The following is a 25,801-nucleotide window of genomic DNA, read 5'->3' as shown; positions in this document are numbered from 1 at the left end:
ACCATAGCGATGTACTTCAGTGTCGCGGTCACACTGTACCAACGTGCCGCGGTCATACACTACACCACAGCACTGTAGCGATGTACCACAGTGCTGCAAAGACACTGTACCACAGTGCCGCAATGGCACTCTACCACAGTGCCGCAATGGCACTCTACCACAGTGCCGCGGTCACACACAGTACCACAGCACCGTAGCGATGTACTTCAGTTTAGTGGTCACATTGTAACAAAGTGCCTCGGTCATACACTGCACCACGGCATCGTAGCGATGTACCACAGTGCCGCAATGACACTGTAACACAGTGCCGTGGTCACACACAGCACCACAGACTGAGGTAATGGCGTAATCTGATCAGTAGTGCGCAACTATGGCCCACGAAGAGCGGTCTATTAACTACATTATACAGTGTGACTGCAGGGCAAATTTTTATAATTTTGCTGCATATTGTTATTTATTTATTTATTTGATTGGTGTTTTACGCCGTACTCAAGAATATTTCAGTTATACGACGTCGGCCAGCATTATGGTGGGTGGAAACCGGACAGGTGTATGTCATGTAGGTGAAGAAACAAAAACTCTGCATCCCTAACCTGAAGCGTTTGGCTAATTTATATAACATCACGAATTATATTTGATGACAAGAAAACGAGTCAGCAATCCCCGGTCAGTGACGTCATAGAAATTACTATTTAAATCGTTACAAATTTTTACAGAATTGTCCACCTTGAATCCTTCCCATGGTGTATATTCTTTTGTATGTTACTCTCGCCTGAGCCATGTCGCTAAGCAGTGTGTGTATGACGCTTTTAGTGAAGCATTGACTGAAAAATTCGAATGCAGACCTAAACCAGGAAAGCTGCCAAGAGTCCAAAATTTATTGCTTATGTGTGTTATGTATCATTTGTGTCACTGTCATCGCTGATCTGGCGTTACTCTCGATATTGTAGTACTTTCAGCCTTGGTTATTCACCAACCTGCACTAAGCTGTGACTGAGCAGAACCAAGCTGACACTGCGAGGAAAGCTTTGACTTGGTAACATCTGGATTTATATGAAAACCCTTTTAAGAATCTTATTTTCCAGAACAACTGAACCGATTGACCTCAAACTTGTAACACGTGTTTGTAGACATGCAGACTTGTGTCAATCAATTCTTTTTAATATGAATAAATTCCATGTGTAAATTAGGCAAAATAGCGCAAAGTTACGTCTACTGTAAAATGTGCACAATTGGCTCAAACAAAAGCTTAACTGACCTTAGGATTATGACATTTACAATTCCCCTTCAAGCTCTGGTTTTCAAGTGATCGCTAAAATACCTTTCAAAACTTAAAGTTAAAATTTTTAATGGCCTTAAGTAAAACTACGTGACATTTAGGCAAATTTTGTTTCCGCTAGGTGAGATTAAATTCATTTCGATTTTAATGAAACGTATGTATGTCTTAGGAAAGTCCTAAGAATGAATGAATAAATATGACGAGGAGGAGTCATTGGGTGTGTGTACATATACTGTGTCCTCTTGTGGCAGGGGAAGTCCTGGGTGCCGCCACTGAAGTTTCATGCCAAAGACACAAGACATGACACCCAACCCAGTCACATTTCAGTCTTCTTTTCCTGTTCTAACCTTCCAGTGCTGAGCGCTAAGCGAGGCCGGACAGGCAGAGAACATCGTGTAAAAACGGGACAAAGTTGGTCGCTTGTTTTTTCGGCCATTCTGGATTTCTTTCATCTTAGAATTGTTTTAAAACGTCTTTTTACTAATGAACGAATTTTTGTAAAATTTCGTATTCTTGTAAACTGACCATGTGTATATGAAGTTTAAGGACGGCGTCGAAGTTCGTTCACAACTTTAAAGGTGGTCAAAAATATCAGATCACAAAAATTTCTGGATTTGTATAACCTTCAAGTTTTCTGATATATTTCAGACTGCTTATGTCCATTCTGCTCTTAGTTTTCTCTCGTGCTGGGTAGTTTTTATGAAATTAGCAACAAAAGTGTTCAAAACTGTTCGAAAGCCTCTTATCCATTTAGCAGGCGAGTTTGTGTAAGACTGCATGGAATTTCTTCGCCACTATAATTTATCGCGGCAACGGGCATCAACCTTGCAACAGTCTATTCTTTGTGTCTTTTGTTTTCGGCTACAAGCAGAAGATCAAAGCCACATACCCTGTATGCTGGCCTATAGTAGTATTACCACTGTACTAGATACCTGGCTGTCTGCGATTCAAATCCAACATGCTGTATTTTTTTTTACGTTTGTCTCCTTTTTACCGTAGTTATCATTACTATTACCAACATAATTTATGCAAAACCTGCCAAAGCAGATCTTGGAATTACTGTCCTCGACAGCTACATTTTCAACTTGAATTAGCGAGGATCGAACAACTCAGACAAACTTAAATAGTGGGATGCAACGAAAGACATGTTCTTGCTATGTACAGTTGTATGAAGACATTTGCATGATCTAGTTGAATGAGAGAAGAGTGTGTAATACAGCTGTATGGTCCACATGTCTTTTGAATTATTCCTTACTCGGACCATATACATTTACATGTAGTTATGAAGATTTGGCCCTTGATCTATTAATTATAGCTGGTTCTACTCAACATACCTGATCCTGTGTTGTGAGACTCACTCCTTTCTTCACGAGTAGACGCACTCTGTCTATATCACCGTCCGTTACTGCCTTGTGCAAAGACATCTGGCCTCTCTGTGGGTTGTCATAACTATGTATCAATTACGACATCGATTTACGATTACGACATAAGTTTACAATATTTAACTCATCTGCACATATCTCCGGTATACAACAGATATCTTAACTAGTCAGTTACATATTTACCCTACTCACTGTTTACAGATATACTCACAGTCTCCCATCGAAGATACTGCATACATTTAATGCCAGCTAAAACTCAATATCCAGTAATATCCAGTCAGCACATTTTAGTATGTATAGACGACATTACGGAGAGTGACATTTAGGCACAAGACAGTTCGATATAGGCCCGTACCCAGCATGTCGATCAGCGATATTTTGACACTAAATGCTACTCGGGTTTCATGTGTCAGTATGTCCTGTGCCATAATGTCACGTTTTGAGTTTGTAACAAAATGTCCCAACACCAGACTTTATGTAGATTATAAAATGATGTACAAACCTTATTTACATCAACGATAAAATTTTTGTGGAAATACTCTGTATATAACCTGTGAAGGCTTAATTTCCATATCTATAACGTATCAATAATAGTCATCCAAAGTAATGACAAAATGAACGACCCGAAGTACAGGATAGACTTAATAAGCTGTAAAAGTTCAACTTGGAAGGGCACACTCGCCTTAAGTGCTACATGATATGAACTAGAATGGTCCAAGTATGTTTCTCCATATAGCACATGAATACGTGATGGGGCCATGCGCCACAGTTCAAATTAAGGTTGCCTTTCGACGTATTTAAGGACCATAATTCTGTACCATTCGCCATCATACACTGTGGTTGATTTCATTAGCTCTCTACAGATGCAGTATCACATACCTTATCCTGTACACTGGCATCCTCAGCCTTCTTTACCAGCAGAACAACAACGCCCGCATGGTTTAACTCTGACGCGATGCGCAAAGCGGTCCTCCCGTCCTGAATTATGTCGCCAGACAGTAAAAATAGTGTAGTTTAGTTTACATTAAGACTCCAAAGGTCAATTAGGCTCAGTATCACAGCCGATTATGCAAAAAGTATAAGAGCAAAGAGTTCAATATAACATAATAACTACAAGAAAACAACAAAGCTTTAAAAATAAACATAATAGGTCAGAACGCAGTGTAACACATCACTACAAACATAATCTTCATTTTTACAGTTTCATTAACAGTGTAGGCTTTCAAAATATGAAAGTAATTATTATTTGTACAAGGCTCCATACGAACGTGACAAAGGAACATATGTGGCAGAGGATGTAACAGGTTAAAAAGTTATAAAAATTGCTTTACTCAAAGAATATGTCAAAAAGTGAATATGTCAAAGTGACTTAATCGAAGTGCACTTAGGAAAGGTGAAGGTAAAGATAAGCAGTATGAAGACGACTCAAATTGGATCCATTTCACAAGGAATGAACAGGACGTCAATGATTTAAAACTCTACAGTATATAGGTATATGGCATGATTAAATTTCTGTCCTCCGTCAATGGATACACTTTGCGAACAGTTGCCATATTGGGACAATCTTATACAGCATAATTAACTGTTCATGTCCTAAGTAAGACCCAGTTTGATTTGAAAAGAAAATTCTTGATTTTTGGCAGTATGAAGTGCTAGGTTGAGACGTATACGTGAGCTCGCAGATTCCACCAGAAATCCGCACGGCAAATCTTTCGCACAAACATTGTTACTGGATGTTACATGTATTTATATAGCTTGGAGTTCAGATTTCAATAATGATAAAAATACCTTTTATTCTGTAATGCTAAAGCCATTTACAGAATGTATTTTTTACTCGAAGGCTTGTACAAACGATAGTTATATAAGCAATGATAACTACCGTTACTTGCCGTGGCAGTTTGTCATGGCGTTTGGGCACAAAATAATGCCTTAAATACATGGACCTCTCTGACACTTATGTTACTTATTTTTTCGTATGTCGAGCACTATGCCGCGTCTGTCCTCGGTTACTTCGTTACGATCAAGCCGAGCCAATGTGCTGAGAGCTTTGACGGATTTGACAAATAGAAGTAACTGCATCAGGTGTTTGAAGGGAGAGCGACTGGGGAACTGTTTCACTAAAAGTCTAAAGGCTAAGCTTAGACGGCTAACTCAATTGGCCAACTCGCAATTCTGTCTAACACGTTTCACAATGAAAATATTGAGCTATCCACTAAAGCTTTTTGTCTTAGAGTTTGAAATTTAGCCCAAAATCTTTTGTCACGTTCGAAGGAGGGTAGGAGGACACAAATCCGTCTTTAGTTGTGTTATTATTCCAGTTTGTGAAGGGTCATTTATTCATTTAGGAAAAATAGGATTAGATCAGCTTCTGTCAGTAAATAAAGGTCGTTTTCAAGCTTTCAAAAAGCGCATCCGTTGTTGTTGTTTTGTTTTGATGGACTGTTGAGAATTATGGTCCTTTGTTGGCAAACTTCGTCAAAAACGAAAATGAAGAAGAAATTATCATCCTTAAACCCCAAGCACTCATTCACTCACTCATATAACCGATATTCATTGATATAACTAATTCGTTATCTAATACTAGACATTCTTCTCAAACACAACAGCAGATTTTTTGATGAAAGAAGATAGTTTAGCCCTACGTGACTTGGGAGAGGGGTGAGCTAGAGTGGCGAAAAGGACTTTATCTGCAATTTTCCTTGCAGCCAGAAAATGACAAAAAAGACATAAACTTTATGTTTTGAAACATTTTAGGGCATTCTATCATGTTTCTGTTAAAATTAACTGTTGATTTCAAGTTTAATGATAAATTCAAAATGGCACATATTAGGGGTCTTACGATGACACTAAAAACTAAAGGAAACAGGAAGACTTTTGATTTTTTCAGAAGGACTTCCACATTCTCGTTTATCTGTCTGCGGTTGCTATGAACGGTTTAACTAATATCTTGCTTCTTAATTTGATGTCTTAATTGCATGGTGGCTGTAATGACGGAAACCTGGGCATTGGCAGTCATTGGTTCGTTGTAAGGTCAAGCTCTCTGGATAGCGGAGAAGATTTCTCTCCTCATTCGAAAAACAAAGTAAAGTGATTCATCCAACTCACTGTGAAGTATGATTGTTTGTGGACGTCTTGAGTAAGTTTGTGAGTGCTTGAGATTTAACGTCGTACCTAACAATTTTTCAGCCGTATGACGACGAAGCAATCCTTAGAGTGGATGTAATGTGCCTCCTTGTTTGCAGCACGGATTTTCACCGCTTTTCTATTTAGTACTGCTTCGCTGAGACGCCTTACCGAAGACAAGTAAGCCTCCCCGCCCGAGCCATTATACTGATACAGGTCAACCAGTCGTTGCACTATCCACTCCATGTTGATCGCCAAGCGAGGAAGTTACAACTTCCTCTTTTAATGTCTAAGGTGTGACTCGACCGAGGATTGACCCTTGAGTGGACGTTTTGACCTTGATGCTACATGTATATCTCTCCAGCACACCACATTTTGATATAGAAGGAGAACATTCGTTATAAGAAGTGTTTTTCATTGTACGTTTTCATTAACTCCTACAGTCTATTTCTGTTTCTTCCCTGTACTACTTCTGGAGGAATGAATATATAAAAGATTATGGCTTAATGTCGCTACTTCTGGAGGAAGGCTCATCTTTGTGTAGAATTTAGTTTCTAATGCACAACTGTAGAACAAAGGTCTGTTTTGTGTGTAGGGCAAAGTTCCTTTGGTCAAGCTTCTGGATTGCTGTTCTAAGTACACTGAGCTAAGGAAACTCGATTCGAAGCTCGTTTTTTCTCTCCATTAGGGAACAACTGCATCTGCATAATAATCCTTGAGGCGTTTTGTCTGCTTTACTGTTGGGATAGTGTGCACTCACAATTTCATCTCTTAAGAACGAACATCTTGAGATTTATCAAACAACGTTTTGGGTGGAACGCTCTGGAGGTACTTGGTGTATCCCTAGACAGTCTACAGTCATGTTACATTTTTCGAATTTGTCTATGTTCCAAGTCCTGTTGCCTGATGTTGCCTTATGTCCACCGCTCCCCGTAGAATGTTTCCACGAACCTTACCTTCTCGCGATATCAAGGATCCAGGGTCATCATCAAAACAATGAATGATCTCTGGCTCCTTCATTAGCATAGGATCGTCTTTATTTATGAATGATATATCCATTAAGAAATATTTTGGTTCAGGGCCAATTCAATTATTGTATTTATGTAACAAGCGCATTTTAATGTAGTAGTTTAGCAGTCTGCAATTATCAAGTGATAAAGATATTATTACATTACATATTGCCACTGTTCACGATATGGCCAGAAAAGGCCACTGAAGTATCCAGTGTTTTAAAAGCCGTTTGATAGACCGTGAAAATTTTAAAAAAAAAGTATTTCGTCTGACATACACTTCATAGTGTGTGTTTTTCTCGTTTTCTTTAACTTCACAGTAGACATTTACACTCTGCAAAGTATTACGAACTAATTTAGTCTACAATCTTAGTGTTTGGCGGTACTTTCAATTACTAGTATTCTTACTTTAAAGTAAAAAATCTGATCAAAGGTTTGCTATGACGTAGTTTTCAAACATATAGATCACAGGTAAGGAAATAACACGAACGTTTACCTACCTCAGCTAATCTACATTAGCTCACTGTAATAATGGATGTAAATTAAAAAGTACACACTTGGGCAATTAAACAATTGATAAACTGCTGTCAAAAACCTTACATGTAAATGTACAGGTCAACCGAATATTTACCTAATGGTGTACAAGAAATGGAGACAAAATGTGGATTGCTAAATTCATTTTGCTTTATCAACAATACAAAACGTGCTTTGAAATTGGTCTTATTAAATTAATAACTGGGAGTTCACCATATACTGATATACATGTTATAATGCTATCAGGCGATTATTCATTTTATAAAAAGGTGTGAGAAAGTTACCATTGCAGAAACGCTATCGCGTCATAATTTACTTCTACTGAACCTATAAACATATTCTGTCTGTTCAAGATCTGAAGCGCTGAAAGCTCATTAGGTTACGTTAGTTACATCTTCGGTCTACAAAAAGACGTTATAAAATATTCGTCGTCAATCTTAACTTCGAAGTTGGAAAAATTCACACTTATTACATCCTATGTCAAGAGAATTTATTTAATTGCAGCCAGAGGATTTGGCGCAAAGCACAGGTCTTGAAATTCAAGGCTCAGTTGCCACGTAAGTAAACTACCTAGCAAGCACCATCCATCATCAATTATTGAGGCCGTACTCACATCAGTATATCATGTACCTTATCCTGTGTTGGTAAAATTTTTTCAGGAGTTTTCGACAACTTAAAGTCGTTAATATGTGTACGAACTCTGACTAAAATACTCTGTCTTCCCCAAAACTATCGCTGTCACTAAGTTACGTAATTTACATCCGCGGGCTACAAGAGCAAGTTGTAAAATATGCGTCGTCTTTCTAAGGATGGAAGTTTGAAATATTCATACTTATAGCATCCTATGTAGAGTAAATTTATTTAGTTGCAGCCAGAGAATTTGGCGCAAAGCACAGGTCTTGAAATTCCAGGCTAATTTGTCATGTAAGTAAACGGCATGGCAAAGCATAATCTATCGTCAAGTATTGTGGCCGGCCTCACATCAGTATATCACGTACCTTATCCTGTGTTGGTGAAATTTTGTCAGGGGTTTTCGACAACTTAAAGTCGTTAATATGTGTCCGGGTTCTAACTGAAATACTCTGTCTGCCCAATAACTAACGCGGTCCTTAAGAAACGTTAGTTACATCTGCAGACTACAAGACCAAGTTGTAAAATATGCGTTGTCTTTCTAAGGATGGAAGTTTGAAATATTCACACTCATTACATCCTATGTAGAGCAAATTTATTTAGTGGCGGCCAGTTGATTTGAAGCCTAGTACAGTTCTTAAAATTCAAGGCTCAATTGCCACGTGAGTAAACGACATAGGAAAGCATAATCTATCGTCAAGTATTGTGGCCGGCCTCACATCAGTATATCACGTACCTTATCCTGTACATTGACATCAGCACCCTTCTCCAGCAGCACACGAACAACATCCACATTGTCTTTCAGGGCAGCATAGTACAAAGGTGTCCGCCCAACCTGTACAAAGTAAATATAACGTAATACTTGAAATGCTACTTCAGTAAAAATGCTATTCATGACAGATTTACTAATATTGCACGTAAATACACATATCCACACGCGGAATGTAAAAATGGTACGATTGTCAGCTGCTTTGTTGTCGTATCAGGTATTTCAACGAGATTGTCATGTAAAAGGAATGTAGAATTTAACAAATGCAGTGGTCCAACTTTTACAATTTAAGTAAAAAATAAAGACATGAGTGTGAAAGGAGTTGGTGACATTTATATGTGGCTGGAAATGGGTAGATCATGTCCTCTTCACTTCTCAGTATAATGAGAAAGTGTTCTTTTTGGGTTTAGTTTTTAAGTAATGTGGTCTGGCTTCATAACCATACATCACCTATGCCTGATTCTGTACATTGACATCAGCGCCCTTCAGCGTCGTATTTTATGAATTTGAATGAATACCAGAGCGTGTAAGGCGCTGTTGACATTTATATACGAATGGAAATGGGCAAGTCTTGCTCATTTCACTTCTTAATGTACTGATTTTCCACTTCGTCTTTTTAAAAATCACTATGTCTATCTGTCTATATCACAGACACTCCTACTCACTGGCGTTATTTTCTACAGCTGTCGAACGGAAAACACCTTTCCTAACTGTTAAATATCACAATGTAACATTTATCTATGTCAACAGTTTAATTTAATGAACTGTAGTTCTAACGCCTGTTTTATATTAACAGATACATTTTGGCTATAATATTTCACGTAGACAACGACATTCTCAGCAATTCTTATCGAAAAGACTAACATTGTGAGTTTTAAAACAGTATGTAGATTTTCAATCCCGTATGAAGTTCGCAGGTTGGTGAAATTTTTTCAGGGGTTTTCGACAACTTAAAGTCGTTAATATGTGTTCGGGTGCTAACTGAAATACTCTGTCTGCTCAACAACTAACGTGGTCGTGGCGTCATCTTTCTAAGGCTGGAAGTTTGAAATATTCACCCTCATTACATCCTATGTAATGCAAATTTATTTAGTGGCAGCCAGTGGAATTGGCGCATAGGAAAGGTCTGAAAATTTAAGACTCAATTGCCACGTGAATTAACTACACAACAGAGCACCATCTCTTGTAAAGTATTGTGGCCTGGCCTTAGATCAGTATATCACGTACCTTATCCTGAGCATCGATATCAGCGCCCTTCTCCAGCAGCATAAGAACAACACCCACACTGTTACTCTCGGCTGCACAGTGCAAAGGTGTCCACCCATTCTGTGGAAAGTGAATAAAATGTAATACTTGAAATGCAACTTTAGTAAAAATGCTTTTCATGACACATTCACTAATATTGCACGTAAATACACATATCCACACGCGTAATGTAAAAATGGTACGATTGTCAGCTGCTTTGCTGTCGTATCAGGTATTTCAATGAGATTATAATGTGAAAGTAATGTAGAACTTAAAAAATGCAGTGGTCCTACATTTACAATTTGAGTAAAAAATAAAGACTTGGGAGTGAAAGAAGTTGCTGACATTTATGTGTGGCTGGAAATGGGTAGATCATGTCCTCTTCAATTCTCAGTATATTGAGAAAGTGTTCTTTTTGGGTTTAGTTTTTAAGTAATGTGGTCTGGCTTCATAACCATACATCACCTATGCCTGATTCTGTACATTGACATCAGCGCCCTTCAGCGTCGTATTTTATGAATTTGAATAAATACCTGAGCGTGTAAGGCGCTGTTGACATATACACTTCGCCTTTTAAAAATCACTATGTCTATGTGTCTATATCACAGGCACTCATACACACTGGCGTTATTTGTCAACAGTTTAATTTAGTGAATCGTAGTTAGTAATTAAACTCATTCCTAACGGCTGTTTTATTTTAAAAGATACGTTTTGGCTTTAATAGTTCACGTAGACAACGAAATTCTAAGCAATTCTTATCGAAAAGACTCACATTATGAGTTTTAAAACAGTATGTAGATTTTCACTCCCGTATGAAGTTCGTAGGTTGGTGAAATTTTTTCAGGGGTTTTCGACAACTTAAAGTCGTTAAGATGTGTTCCGGTGCTAACTGAAATACTCTGTCTGCTCAACAACTAACGTGGTCGTCGCGACGTCTTTCTAAGGATGGAAGTTTGAAATATTCACACTCATTACATTCTATGTAAAGCAAATTTATTTAGTGGCGGCCAGTTGATTTGAAGCCTAGTACAGTTCTTAAAATTCAAGGCTCAATTGCCACGTAAGTAAACGACATAGGAAAGCACAATCTATCGTCAAGTATTGTGGTCGGCCTCACATCAGTATATCACGTACCTTATCCTGTACATTAACATCAGCGCCCTTCTTCAGCAGCACATGAACAATATCCACACTGTTATTCAAGGCTGCATAGTGCAAAGGTGTCCACACATTCTGTGTAAAGTAAATAAAATGTAATACTTGAAATGCAACTTCAGTAAAAAGTCTATTCATGACACATTGACTAATATTGCACGTAAATACACATATCCCCACATGTAATGTAAAAATGGTACAATTGTCAGCTGCTAAGGCGCTGTTGACATTTATATACAGTTGGAAATGGGCAAGTCGTCTTCATTTCACTTCTCAATGTACTGATTTTCCACTTCGTCTTTTTAAAAATCACTATCTCTATGTGTCTATGTCACAGTCACTCCTACACACTGGCGTTATTTTCAACAGCTGTCGAACGGAAAACACCTTTCCTAACTGTTAAATATCACAATGTAACATTTATCTATGTCAACAGTTTTATTTAATGAACTTTAGTTCTAACGCCTGATTTATATTAACAGATACATTTTGGCTATAATATTTCACGTAGACAACGAAATTCTAAGCAATTCTTATCGAAAAGACTCACATTATGAGTTTTAAAACAGTCTGTAGATTTTCAATCCCGGATGAAGTTCGCAGGTTGGTGAAATTTTTTCACGTGTTTTCGACAACTTAAAGACGTTAATATGTGTTCGGGTGCTAACTGAAATACTCTGTCTGCTCAACAACTAACGTGGTCGTGGCCTCATCTTTCTAAGGATGGAAGTTTGAAATATTCACACTCATTACATCCTATGTAGAGCAAATTAATCTAGTGGCAACCCGTGGATTTGGCGCATAGCACAGGTCTTAAAATTGAAGGCTGAATTGCCACGTGAATTAACTACATAACAGAGCACCATCTCTAGTCAAGTATTGTGGCCGGCCTCACATCAGTATATCACGTACCTTATCCTGTACACTGACATCAGCGCCCTTCTCCAGCAGCACACGAACAATATCCACACTGTTATTCAAGGCTGCATAGTACAAAGGTGTCCACCCATTCTGTGCAAAGTAAATATAATGTAATACTTGAAATGTTACATCAGTAAAATTGCTTTTCATGACACATTGACTAATATTGCACGTAAATACACATATCCACACGCGGAATGTAAAAATGTTACGATTTTCAGCTGCTTTGGTGTCGTATCCGGTATTTCAACGAGATCTTAATGTAAAATGAATGTAGAATTTACCAAATGCAGTGGTCCAACGTTTACAATTTAAGTAAAAAATAAAGACATGAGTGTGAAAGGAGTTGGTGACATTTATATGTGGCTGGAAATGGGTAGATCATGTCCTCTTCAATTCTCAGTATTCTAAGAAAGCGTAGTTTTGGGGTTTAGTTTTTAAGTAATGTGGTCTGGCTTCATATCCATACATCACCTATGCCTAATTCTGTACATTGACATCAGCGCCCTTCAGCGTCGTATTTTATGAATTTGAATAAATACCTGAGCGTGTAAGGCGCTGTTGACATTTATATACGAATGGAAATGGGCAAGTCTTGCTCATTTCACTTCTCAATGTACTGATTTTCCACTTCGCCTTTTTAAAAATCACTATGTCTATGTGTCTATATCACAGACACTCCTACTCACTGGCGTTATTTCCTACAGCTGTCGAACGGAAAACACCTTTCCTAACTGTTAAATATCACAATGTAACATTTATCTATGTCAACAGTTTAATTTAATGAATTGTAGTTCTAACGCCTGTTTTATATTAACAGATACATTTTGGCTATAATATTTCACGTAGACAACGAAATTCTCAGCAATTCTTATCGAAAAGACTAACATTGTGAGTTTTAAAACAGTATGTAGATTTTCAATCCCGTATGAAGTTCGCAGGTTGGTGAAATTTTTTCACGTGTTTTCGACAACTTAAAGTCGTTAATATGTGTCCGGGTGCTAACTGAAATACTCTGTTTGCTCAACAACTAACGTGGCCGTGGCGTCATCTTTCTAAGGATGGAAGTTTGAAATATTCACACTCATTACATCCTATGTAGAGCAAATTTATTTAGTGGCAGCCAGTCGATTTGTCGCATAGCACAGTTCTTGAAATTGAAGGCTCAGTTGCCATGTGAATTAACCACATAACAGAGCACCATCTCTTGTCAAGTATTGTGGTCGGCTTCACATCAGTATACCACGTACGTTATCCTGTACGTTAATATCAGCATCCTTCTCCAGTAGCATAAGAACAACACCCGCATTGTCTTTCAGGAATGCACATTGCAAAAGTGTGCTCCCATTCTGTGCTAAGTAAATTTAATGTAATACTTGAAATGCTGCTTCAGTAAAAATGATATTCATGACAGATTCACTAATATTGTACGCAAATACACATATCCACACGCGGAATGTAAAAAATAATAAGACAGTCAGTTGCTTTGGTGTCGTATCAGGTATTTCAACGAGATTGTAATGTAAAAGAAATGTAGAATTTAACAAATGCAATCGTCCTACTCTTGCAATTTGACTAAAAAATAAAGACATGAGTGTGAAAGGAGTTGCTGACATTTATGTGTGGCTGGAAATGGGTAGATCATGTCCTCTTCAATTCTCAGTATATTGGGAAAGTGTACTATTTGGGTTTAGTTTTTAAGTAATGTGGTCTGGCTTCATATCCATACATCACCTATACCTGATTCTGTACATTGACATCAGCGCCCTTCAGCGTCGTATTTTATGAATTTGAATAAATACCTGAGTGTGTAAGGCGCTGTTAACATATACATATTCGTCAACTTAATGTCATTATAATGTGTCCGAGTTCTAACTGAAATACTCTGTCTGCCCAATAACTAACGCGATCATTACGTTACGTTAGTTACATCTGCGGACTACATGAGCAAGTTCTAAAATATGCTTTGTCTTTCTAAGGATTAAAGTTTGAAATATTAACACTTATTACATTCTATGTAGAGCAAATTTATTTAGTTGCGGGAAGTGGATTTGGCGCACAGCACAGGTCTTAAAATTCAAGACCTAATTGCCACGTGAATTAACTACATAACAGATCACCATCTCTTGTCAAGTATTGTGGCCGGCCTCACATCAGTATATCACGTACCTTATCCTGTACATTGATATCAGCACCCTCCTCCAGCAGCATAAGAACAACACCCACATTGTCTTTTCGGACTGCACAGTACAAAGGTGTCCACCCATTCTGTGTAAAGTAAATAAAATTAAATACTTAAAATGCAACTTTAGTAAATATGATATTCAAGACAGATTCACTAATATTGCACGTAAATACACATATCCACACTCGGAATGTAAAAATGGTACGATTGTCAGTTGCTTTGGTGTCGAACTGGGTATTTCAACGAGGCTGTAATGTGAAAGTAATGTAGAATTTAACAAATGCAGTGGTCCTACTTTTACAATTTGAGTAAAAAATAAAGACATGGGAATGAAAGGAGTTGGTGACATTTATGTGTGGCTGGAAATGGGTAGATCATGTCCTCTTCAATTCTCAGTATATTGAGAAAGGGTACTTTTTGGGTTTAGTTTTTAAGTAATGTGGTCTGGCTTCATATCCATACATCACCTATACCTGATTCTGTACATTGACATCAGCGCCCTTCAGCGTCTTATTTTATGAATTTGAATAAATACCTGAGCGTGTACGGCGTTGTTGACATTTATATACGGTTGCAAATGGGCAAGTCTTATTTATTTCACTTCTCAATGTACTTATTTTCCAATTCGCCTTTATAAAAATCAGTATATCTATTTGTCTATATCACAGGCACTCCTACACGCTGGAGTTATTTTTTACATCTGTCGAACGGAAAACACCTTTCCTAACTGTTTAATATCACAATATAACACTTATCTATGTCAACAGTTTAATTTAATGAACTGTAGTTTATTACAGATTAACAGATTATTCTTTACAGAATTACAGAAAAAAAATACCTGAGCGTGTAAGGCGCTGTTGACATTTATATACGGTTGCAAATGGGCAAGTCTTGTTCATTTCATTTCTCAATGTACTGCTTTTTTCCTTCGCCTTTTAAAAATCACTATGTCTATGTGTCTATATCACAGGCACTCATACACACTGCCGTTATTTGTCAACAGTTTAATATAGTGATTCGTAGTTATTAATTAAACTTATCTCTAACGGCTGTTTTATTTTAAAAGATACATTTTGGCTTTAATAGTTCACGTAGACAACGAAATTCTCAGCAATTCTTATCGAAAAGACTAACATTATGAGTTTTAAAACAGTATGTAGATTTTCACTCCCTTATGAAGTTCGCAGGTTGGTGAAAATTTTTCAGGGGTTTTCGACATCTTAACGTCGTTAAAATGTGTCCGAGTTCTAACTAAAATACTCTGTCTGCCCAACAACTAACGTGGTCGTGGCGTCATCTTTCTAAGGATGGGAGTTTGAAATATTCACACTCATTACATCCTATGTAGAGCAAATTTATTTAGTGGCAGCCAGTGCATTTGGCGCATAGCACAGGTCTTGAAATTCAAGGCTCAATTGCCACGTGAATTAACTACATAACAGAGCACCATCTCTTGCCAAGTATTGTGGTCGGCCTCACATCAGTATATCACGTACCTTATCCTGTGCATCGATATCAGCACCCTCCTCCAGCAGCATAAGAACAACACCCACATTGTCTTTTCGGACTGCACAGTACAAAGGTGTACGCCCATTCTGTGTAAAGTAAATAAAATGTAATACTTGAAATGCAACTTTAGTAAAAATGGTATTCATGACACATTCACTAATATTGCACGTAAATACACATATCCACAGGCGTAATGTAAAAATGGTACGATTGTTCAGCTGCTTTGCTGTCGTATCAGGTATTTCAACGAGACTGTAATGTGAAAGTAATGTAGAATTTAACAAATGCAGTGGCCCTATTTTTGCAAATTGAGTAAAAAACAATGACATGAGTGTGAAAGGAGTTGGTGACATTTATGTGTGGGTGGAAATGGGTACATCATGTCCTCTTCACTTCTCAGTATATTGAGAAAGTGTACTTTTGGGTTTAGTTTTAAAGTATTGTGGTCTGGCCTCATATCCATACATCATCTATACCTGATTCTGTTCTGCCATTCTCCAGCAGCACACAAACAATATTCACTTTGTTTTTCTGAGCTCCACAGTTCGCCTTTTGAAAATCACTATGTCTATGTGTCTATATGACGGGCACTCATACACACTGGCGTTATTTTCTACAGCTGTCGAACGGGAAAGCGCCTTTCTTAATTGTTTAATGTCACAATGTAAAATTCACAAAGACAACGAAATTCTCAGCAATTCTTATCGAAAACACTCACAATCTGAGTTTTAAAACAGCATGTAGATTTTCACCCTCGTATAAAGTTCGCAGGTTGGTAAAATTTTGTCAGGGGTTTTCGACAACTTAAAGTCGTTAATATGTGTTCGGGTGCTAACTGAAATACTCTGTCTGCTCAACAACTAACGTGGTCGTGGCCTCATCTTTCTAAGGATGGAAGTTTGAAATATTCACACTAATTACATCCTATGTAGAGTAAACTTATTTAGTGCCAGCCAGTTGATTGGGTGCCTAGAACAGTTCTTGAAATTGAATTCTGAATTGCCACGTGAGTAAATGACATAGTAAAACACAATCTGTCGTCAAGTATCGTGGCCGGTCTTACATCAGTATATCACCTACCTTCTCCTTTGCATCGATATCAGCGCCCTTCTCCAGCAGCACACGAACAACATCCACACTGTTATTCCAAGCTGCATAGTGCAAAGGTGTCCACCCATTCTGTGGAAAGTAAATATAATGTAATACTTGAAATACTACTTCAGTAAAAATGCTATTCATGACAGATTCACTAATATTGCACGTAAATACACATATCCACACGCGGAATGTAAAAATGGTACGATTGTCAGCTGCTTTGGTGTCGTACTGGATATTTCAACGAGGCTGTAATGTGAAAGTAATGTAGAATTTAACAAATGCAGTGGCCCTACTTCTACAATTTGAGTAAAAAATAAAGACATGGGAGTGAATGGAGTTGCTGACATTTATGTGTGGCTGGAAATGGGTAGATCATGTCCTCTTCACTTCTCAGTATAATGAGAAAGGGTTCTTTTTGGGTTTAGTTTTTATGTATTGTGGCCTGGCCTCATATCCATACATCACCGATGCCTGATTCTGTAAATTGATATCAGCGCCCTTCAGCATCGTATTTTATAAATTTGAATAAATACCTGAGCGTGTAAGGCGCTGTTGACATTTTTATACGATTGGAAATGGGCAAGTCTTGTACATTTCACTTCTCAATATACTAATTTTCCTCTTCGCCTTTTTAAAAATCACTATGTCTATGTGTCTATATGACAGGCACTCCTACACACTGGCAATAGTTTAATTTAAAAACTTTAGTCCTAACGCCTGTTTTATATTAACAGATACATTTTGGCTATAATATTTCACGTAGACAACGACATTCTCAGCAATTCTTATCGAAAAGACTCACATTATGAGTTTTAAAACAGTATGTAGAGTTTCAATCCAGTATGAAGTTCACAGGTTGGTGAAATTTTGTCAGGGGATTTCGACAACTTAAAGTCGTTAATATGTGTTCGGGTGCTAACTGAAATACTCTGTCTGCTCAACAACTAACGTGATTGTGGCGTCATCTTTCTAAGGATGGAAGTTTGAAATATTCACACTCATTACATCCTATGTACAGCAAATTTATTTAGTGGCAGCCAGTGGATTTGGCGCATAGGAAAAGTCCTAAAATTCAAGGCTCAATTGCCACGTGAACTAACTACATAACAGAGCACCATCTCTTGTCAACTATTGTTGCCGGCCTCACATCAGTATATCACGTACCTTATCCTGTACATCGATATCAGCGCCCTTCTCCAGTAGCACACGAACAACACCCACACTGTTACTCTGGGCTGCACAGTGCAAAAGTGTCCACCCATTCTGTGGAAAGTAAATATAATGCAATACTTGAAATACCACATCAGTAAAAATGCTTTTCATGACACATTGATTAATATTGCACGTAAATACACATATCCACACGCGGAATGTAAAAATGGTACGATTGTCAGCTGCTTTGGTGTCGTATGAGGTATTTCAACGAGATTGTAATGTGAAAGTAATGTAGAACTTAACAAATGCAGTCGTCCTACTTTTACAATTTGAGTAAAAAATAAAGACATGAGTGTGAAAGGAGTTGCTGTCATTTATGTGTGGCTGGAAATGGGTAGATCATGTCCTCTTCAATTCTCAGTATATTGAGAAAGTGTTCTTTTTGGGTTTAGTTTTTAAGCATTGTGGCCTGGCCTCATATCCATAGATCACCTACGCCTGATTCTGTACATTGACATCAGCGCCCTTCAGCGTCTTATTTTATGAATTTGAATAAATACCTGAGCGTGTAAGGCGTTGTTGACATTTATATACGATTGGAAATGGGCACGTTTTGTTCATTTCACTTCTGAATGTACTGATTTTCCACTTCGCCTTTTGAAAATCACTATGTCTTTGTGATTTTGATTATATGAAATTTGGTTATACCTTATCCTGCATATTGACATGAGCACCCTTCTCCAGCAGCACACGAACAATATCCACACTGTTTGTTAGGGTTGCATAGCTCAAAGTTATATATATATATATATATATATATATATATATATATATATATATATATATATATATATATATATATATATATATATATATATATATATATATATAGACACACACACATACACACACACACACACACACACTCACAGGCACACACGCACGCAGACACAAACACGCACACACAAACACATACAGTTGCATACACGTGCACAGATAATTTAATACAACAGTGTTATGTGTCCAGATTTGTGTGTTGGGGGAGGGGGCAGGGGTACGCTACAGTAAGAAGTAGTAGTTCATTAATTTTTTTCAATTTTTTTATTGCAAGAACAAGGTCTTGTAGTTGATCAAATATTGCAACATTTTTACATGGTGATAATAAACGATTACCATAAAGGAGACTTTCTAGGTCGTAAATTATTTAGTCTTCGTATGTCCGAAGATGTCTAATCTACATGCTCCATACTTAGGGCTCTTGTGAAAAAAAAAAGGAAGCAAGCTTCGATTTGATGGCCACAAGCCCAACATGCAGAGTTAGAAATGTGCCTTGCAAACATGTGTGCTTTTAGTTGGGAACAACCCAGACGAAGTTGTGTGTGGATATTTTCAACTTGTCTGTTAGACCTATAGTAATATTTTGGAACCTTAGCATCTTTAAATAGTGATCTACAAAAATCACAAAAAGTAGTTTTTTGAATATCTTAAGGAAGATTATTCCACTTTCGAGAAGTGGATGGGACAAATAAGTTGGCGAATAAAGATGTTGCCAGTTTCTTAGATTATAGTGTTGTGTGCCTACCGACAAGGGCAAAAGTTGGCTTAAGTAACCTGGAGATATATTATAAAACATTTTAAACAGGGCTTTAACTTAGGCCTACTTCTTCGTTCTGATAGTGGGAGAATCCCAGTTTCAGTGTATAATAAGTGTTGACTGGTACCACGAGTACAGCCAGATATGGTGCGCAATGCATCTAAATGAAGATTTTCTAATATTTCAGTTTGATATGCAAAACAATTATCCCAGATAGTCAAAATGTGGAAGAATAAACCACTGATATAAGCGCTCCAGTGACTGACGCGAGCCTCGGTATTTCAAGCTTCTAAAACAGTTTAACATATGGAAAAGTTTTACAACTAAATTGTTTATATGGTCCTTCCATCGTGCAGATGAGGCCGAGGTTTTTAAGTGAGAAGACATCCGAGATGGGATTGCCTTGCACAAACAATTGTGCATGAGGCTGTGCGTTGCATTTATGTCCATACCAATATTGGGAGTTTTAAAGGTTAAATATAAAGGCTTGTCGTCAGCAAATTTGATCTAACTTGAGCCCCGAAGTCGCGCGCAATATCATTTATATAGTCAAGGAAATGGATGGGTCCTAAAACCGAACCTTGTGGAACACCTGAATTTAGGATTTTTCAGCAGAGGTTTTTCCAGATATATTAACCGATATTTTTCTGTTAGCTAAATAATCTTTAATCCACAAGAGAAGAATCCCGTTTCCACCAGCTTTGTCGAGCTTGTAAAGTAGACCTGTGGCAAACACGATCAAATGCCTTTTTCATGTCACAAAAAACAGCACGCACCTCTTTTCCGCCATCAAGAGCACTGGATATATAGCTGTAAATATCCACCAGTTAGTAAACTGTACCGTTACCAGAGCGAAATCCAGACTGTAAATTACTAAGTACATTTCTATTAAGCAGGAAACTGTAAAAGTGTTAAATTGCTCGTGAGCGAAATAGGCCTGTAATTTTCAATGTCGTCAGCACGGCCTTTTTTATGGATTGGGGTGATACAGGCTTCTTTCCAGACAAGTGGCATGACGCAAGTGGCTCGATTGTGAATCCCGTCACGTCCAAAGGATTTCGACATGTCTAAGCTGGAGAGAATGTCCTCAACTTCTTGAGATGATATCGTGACAACATCTAAAGTGTTACCGGCCCGGATAGCACAGTTGGTAGAGCGTCCGCTTCGGGACCGGTAGATCAAGGATCAATCCTTGGTCGAGTCACACCTAAGACTTTAAAAGAGGAAGTTGTAACTTCCTCGCTTGGCGTTCAGCATGAAGGGGATAGTGCAACGACTGGTTGACCCGTATCAGTATAATGGCTCGGGCGGGGCGACTTACTTGCCTTCGGTAAGTCGTCTCAGTGATGCAGCACTAAATAAAAGAGCGGTGGGAATCCGTCCTGCAACAAGGAGGCACATTACACGTGCATGCACCCTAATGATTCCTTCGTCGTCATATGACTGAAAAATTGTTGAGAACGACGTTAAACCCCAAGCACTCACTCACTCACTCTAAAGTGTTACTGGCCATGGGCGGGGAGGCAGGCAAGACAGCAATACCATCATCCAGTTCTGTTTGGCGGGCAATTAAATGCATTTGCAGTATTGTGTGACTCAGTGTATGTATTACTGTTGAGCTGCATAGAGCATAACCCAGACGATTTACCTTGGTTTTTGGTAGATATTTAATCAACGTTCATCAATTTTCGGAGCCAGAGGCTTCATTAGAAATAGCAGCATCTAAGCCTTTATCGCACTTCTCTCCAGTCCTTCTATTGAGGGTTATGGTATCATTTATAATTCGTCTGAAATGTTTGCCCAGTCGGCATCTCTATTTGAGTTCTCTCTACCTCGTTTGGTCATGGACAGGCGGAGTTCATTAGTTACCCAAGGTTTATCACGAGGTCTAATAATGACATATTTGTTTGGATTGAGGGGCCCTCCGTGGCTCAGATGGTTAGCGCGCTAACGCAGTGTAATGATCCAGGAGCCTCTTATCAGTGCGGTCGCTGTGAGTCCAGCTCATGCTGGCTTCCTCTCTGACCGCACGTGGAAAGGTCCTGGCAGCAACCTGCTGATGGTCGGGGTTTCCTCCCACCATAATGCTGGCCACCGCCGTATAAGTAAAATATTCTTGAGTATGGCGTAAAACACCAATGAAATAAATAAATAAATATTTGGAATAAAGATATTACAAATGTCCAAAATACACTTGCCTATATCCTCAGTTATTTTACTTGCATCAGGCGATGCGAAAAAAACGCTTCCAATTTGTCTGAGTAAAACAAGATGAGGCAATGGCCCCCGATTGCAAGATATTGTCTAGACAAAAGACCATTATTAAATCAGTCTGTGATTTGGACTACATATTTTAATTTAATATTTATGGAACAATTTAACATTATTGGATATATTTTAACGAGATAAACTGTGCACATTTGGCCACTTCTTTCTGGCCATATGGTGTTGGACACAACCAGATATAAACATGGGATCTGAGCTGACGACACGAAGCTGATCATTTGAAATTCTGGCTTTAAAGGCAGATGGAATTTAATTTGGTTCAATTCTCATTTCTGTATAACTGCATATGTTGTGTTTTTTATATTTTGTTTCATAAAATGCAATAAAATTATACCAGTGCGTCATTCGACGAGTTCTCATCTTGTGTAGGCCTACCGTGCCATAATTCATTCCTGTCACACGAGGAAAGTGAAAAGGTGTCTATCCTTACTGTATATTGTAAGAGTAAATTAGAACTTTATAAATGCAGTGGTCTCATTTTTAAAATTAAATCTGAATCAAAAATACAGATATGAGAGTGTTAGGCGTTGCAGACATTTATGTGTGGCTGAAAATGGGTAGAACTTGTTCATTTCGCTTCTCAATGTACTGATTTTCCAGTTTGCCTATTGTAATCACTCTGTCTATGTGTCTGTATATCATAGGCACACATCACACTGGCGTTATTTTGGCGTTACAGTTGTCAAACGGAATATGTTACTTACATCTTCGGACTACAAAAAGAGGTCATAAAATATGCGTCGTCGTTCTAAAGATGGAAGTTGAAATAGATCACTTATTATATTATATGTAGAGCAAATTTATTTAGTTGCAGCCGGTGGATTTGGTGCCTAGTACAGATCTTGAAATTCAAGCGTCATTTGCATGTAAGAAAAGTAAATAGCAAAGCACAATCTATTGTCAAGTATTGTGGCCGGCCTCACATCAGTATACCACGTACCTTATCCTGTGCACCGATATCACCGCCCTTCTCCAGTAGCACACGAACAACATCCGCACTGTTTTTCAGAGCTGCACAGTGCAAAGGTGTCAACCCATCCTGTGCAAAGTATATATAATGTAATACTTGAAAAGATACTTCATACGAGGAATTTAAAAATAAAACGATAATGAGCTGTTTTTTTTGGTGTCGTATCAGGTATCAGGTATTTCAACTCTGCCTAATTTGAACTTGCCGGCCGAACATCGCCGATCCCACCTGAATAGCTTGATATAGATCACGTGACATGACAAGTAGACAGCTGATTAGACTCTTCATATGGCGAAGTGGTGCTTATGCCACTGACACCTTTGAATTTTGGCACGGCGTAACTCTCTTTATTGAACATAAAATGCCACAAAACACATTCCTTTAAATTGAAGAATGTCTTTCAGGACCATATGCTATTAGAAATGTAATTCTCATCTACATAACAGTAACTGTTTTAACTTTGAAAACTCGATCTATCGACCGCCTGACGGCCCGTATATGGCTTAAATTATATGGCTCAGAAAAAAATTGTCAACGATCGATAATCAATGTTCTGTATCTAGGATATGGCACGTCGACTAATTGGCACTACGCCTCAGGTATTTGTTCAATAATTTGAAGACCAGGTTAATCTGGCAACAGGAATCAAGTCAAAACGTTCGCTGGCGAAAATGACGGCCACCAAAGCCAGTGATAAACGTGCACTTCTCTGTGACCAACTGGTGTTTAACACAACCAGATGTAAACATAGTACCTGAGATGATGACACGGAGCTGATTGTTTGAAATACTGGCTTCAAAGACAAAGGGAATTTAATTTAATTTAGTTTAATTCTTCTTTCTGCATATTATTGTTGTTGTTTATGTTCAATTTACTTCTCAATATACTGAGAACGGGTACTTATCTGGGTTGAGATTTTAAGCATTGTGGCCTCATATCCATACATCACCTATACCTGATTCTGTACATTTACATCAGCGCCCTTCTCCAGCAGCACACGAACAGCATCCACGTTGTTTTTCCAAGCTCCACAGTGTAAGGCTGTCCATCCTTTCTGTATAATGTAAGAGCAGTGCAGAACTTAACCAAGGTAATGGTCACATTTTATGCATTTGAATAAATTCGTTGTTAACATTTATATGCGGTTGGAAATGGACAAGTCGTGTTAATTTCACTTGTCAATGTACTGATTTTCCAGTTAACCCTTTGAAATCACTATGTCTATGTGTCTGTATATTACAGGCACTCATACACACTGGCGTTATTTTCTACAGCTGTCAAACGAAAAAACGTCTTTCTTAACTGTATAATGTCACAATGTAAGATTTGTTTATTTAATTAGTGTTTATTTAGTTATTTATTATTTTTGAGGTTGAGTTGTTAAAGAAACCCCACAGGAGTAAGCAGAGAAAATTATGTGTGAAATAAATTACCAGTGGTTAAACACCTTGCTCTGCAGGAAAAACTGACAGATGTGTGATGGTGGTTATTCAGTAAGCTCGGACAACGACTTATTTATCTCAGACACAACTTATTTATCTCAGTGTCCATCATTTGTCAATGATAGCAACGGTTACATGACCAAACTGTAAGCCCTAATTGTACATCGTTTACCTTATCCTTGGCGCTGACGCTTGCAACCATCGGGTCCAATCGCCGAACGAAATCCCCGGGATTGAACTTCATCGTCCCATGTATATCTCTTCCTTCTGTCTGTTGGGTGTTAAAATAACAATGGGGATATTATACAAAATGACTTTGTTTGTAAACCAGCCAGCTCTCTCTTTTTCTGTCTGCAGAGAGGCCTAAGTAAAGTCACTCTACACATTAAACACATGGCTCACTATTACGAGTGAAAACTGATTCCCATCCAGGTGACAACAGATCTCCACCCAGGTGACAACGATCCTCCACCCAGGTGACAACGGATCTCCACCCAGGTGACAAAGATCCTCCACCCAGGTGACAACAGATCTCCACCCGGGTGACAACGGATCTCCACCCTGGTGACAGCGGATCTCCACCCAAATGACAACGGATTCCCACCATTTCTATCATAAACAATACATCAAGTCGTTATTTGCTCCCAGGAGAAGTTTGCATATTCATATATATCCCTATATCTGTAACATGTTTATGATATTACCACTGAGTAACCATAACTATATTCTACATGTACTATATTGTATCCATGGTTAATTGGTTGACTGACTGATTGCTGCCGGATGCTATTGTCAAGAATGTTTATGCCATGGTGGTCAGTTTTAAAATGGAGGAAACTGATGTACTTGAGGTAAATCACCGGCCAGTGTGTGACGAACAGATATACACATCATACTGGTAGAAGACAAGTGGTCTTTAAACGTTAGATATGCGACTATGCGAGCGCCGCCAAATAACCGTTTGTTTTCACCTATACACCACAAAGAGAGTGACTGCGAGTATCTACAAAGTCCCTGTCGATGGGCGGTACCGAACCCGCACTGTATGTGATCATGCACCAACAAAAAGGGCACGACCTGACGTTCCTTCCATGGTTGTAGAAGTATCATATTTTAGGTACTATGTAGAGTCATGCAGATATGCATGGTATAAGGTCCCACATGTATCAGTCGATTACCCATGTGCAACTTACACTTTCTCTGGGTATTAAGCTTAAGTTAAATGCTATATTCTGTTGTCTTCAGTGTCATTTATAAGATTTAGTTGGTTACCATGCAGTATGTGGCTTTCAATTTCTCTCTCTTTTGACCTCTTTGATGGCCTAATGGTTAGAGTGTCCGCCTCGAAGTCGGGAGACCTGAATCCAACCTGGATTAAAAACGGTACTTTTTGCTGCCTCGCTTGGCACTCAGTGCTGAGAGGTTAGAGCAAGGAAACAGGGCTTGTTCGCCGGTCTCAGTATAATGTGAGTGGGCAGGGGTTATGTCTGGTGTCTTCGGCGTGATACCTTAAT

General features: G+C 38.3%; 1 protein-coding gene across 1 annotated transcript; it reads right to left on the bottom strand.

The window, feature by feature from the left end:
* Positions 1-171: 171 nt before the first annotated feature.
* On the bottom strand, positions 172-24,531 carry LOC135462640 (ankyrin repeat and protein kinase domain-containing protein 1-like). Its single transcript, XM_064739864.1, has 14 exons — positions 24,460-24,531; positions 23,801-23,899; positions 22,816-22,914; positions 18,005-18,103; positions 16,823-16,921; positions 15,730-15,828; positions 14,218-14,316; positions 12,040-12,138; positions 11,107-11,205; positions 9,955-10,053; positions 8,695-8,793; positions 3,541-3,639; positions 2,614-2,712; positions 172-294 (listed from the first exon to the last, which is right to left on the bottom strand). Exons 1-14 carry the CDS (start codon positions 24,529-24,531, stop codon positions 172-174), a joined length of 1,383 nt encoding a protein of 460 aa, XP_064595934.1.
* Between the last annotated feature and the right edge of the window lie 1,270 nt (positions 24,532-25,801).

The sequence above is a fragment of the Liolophura sinensis genome, chromosome 2, assembly GCF_032854445.1.
Source record: "Liolophura sinensis isolate JHLJ2023 chromosome 2, CUHK_Ljap_v2, whole genome shotgun sequence".
Lineage (NCBI taxonomy): Eukaryota > Metazoa > Mollusca > Polyplacophora > Chitonida > Chitonidae > Liolophura > Liolophura sinensis.
This window is presented reverse-complemented; position numbering and strand designations above follow the sequence as displayed.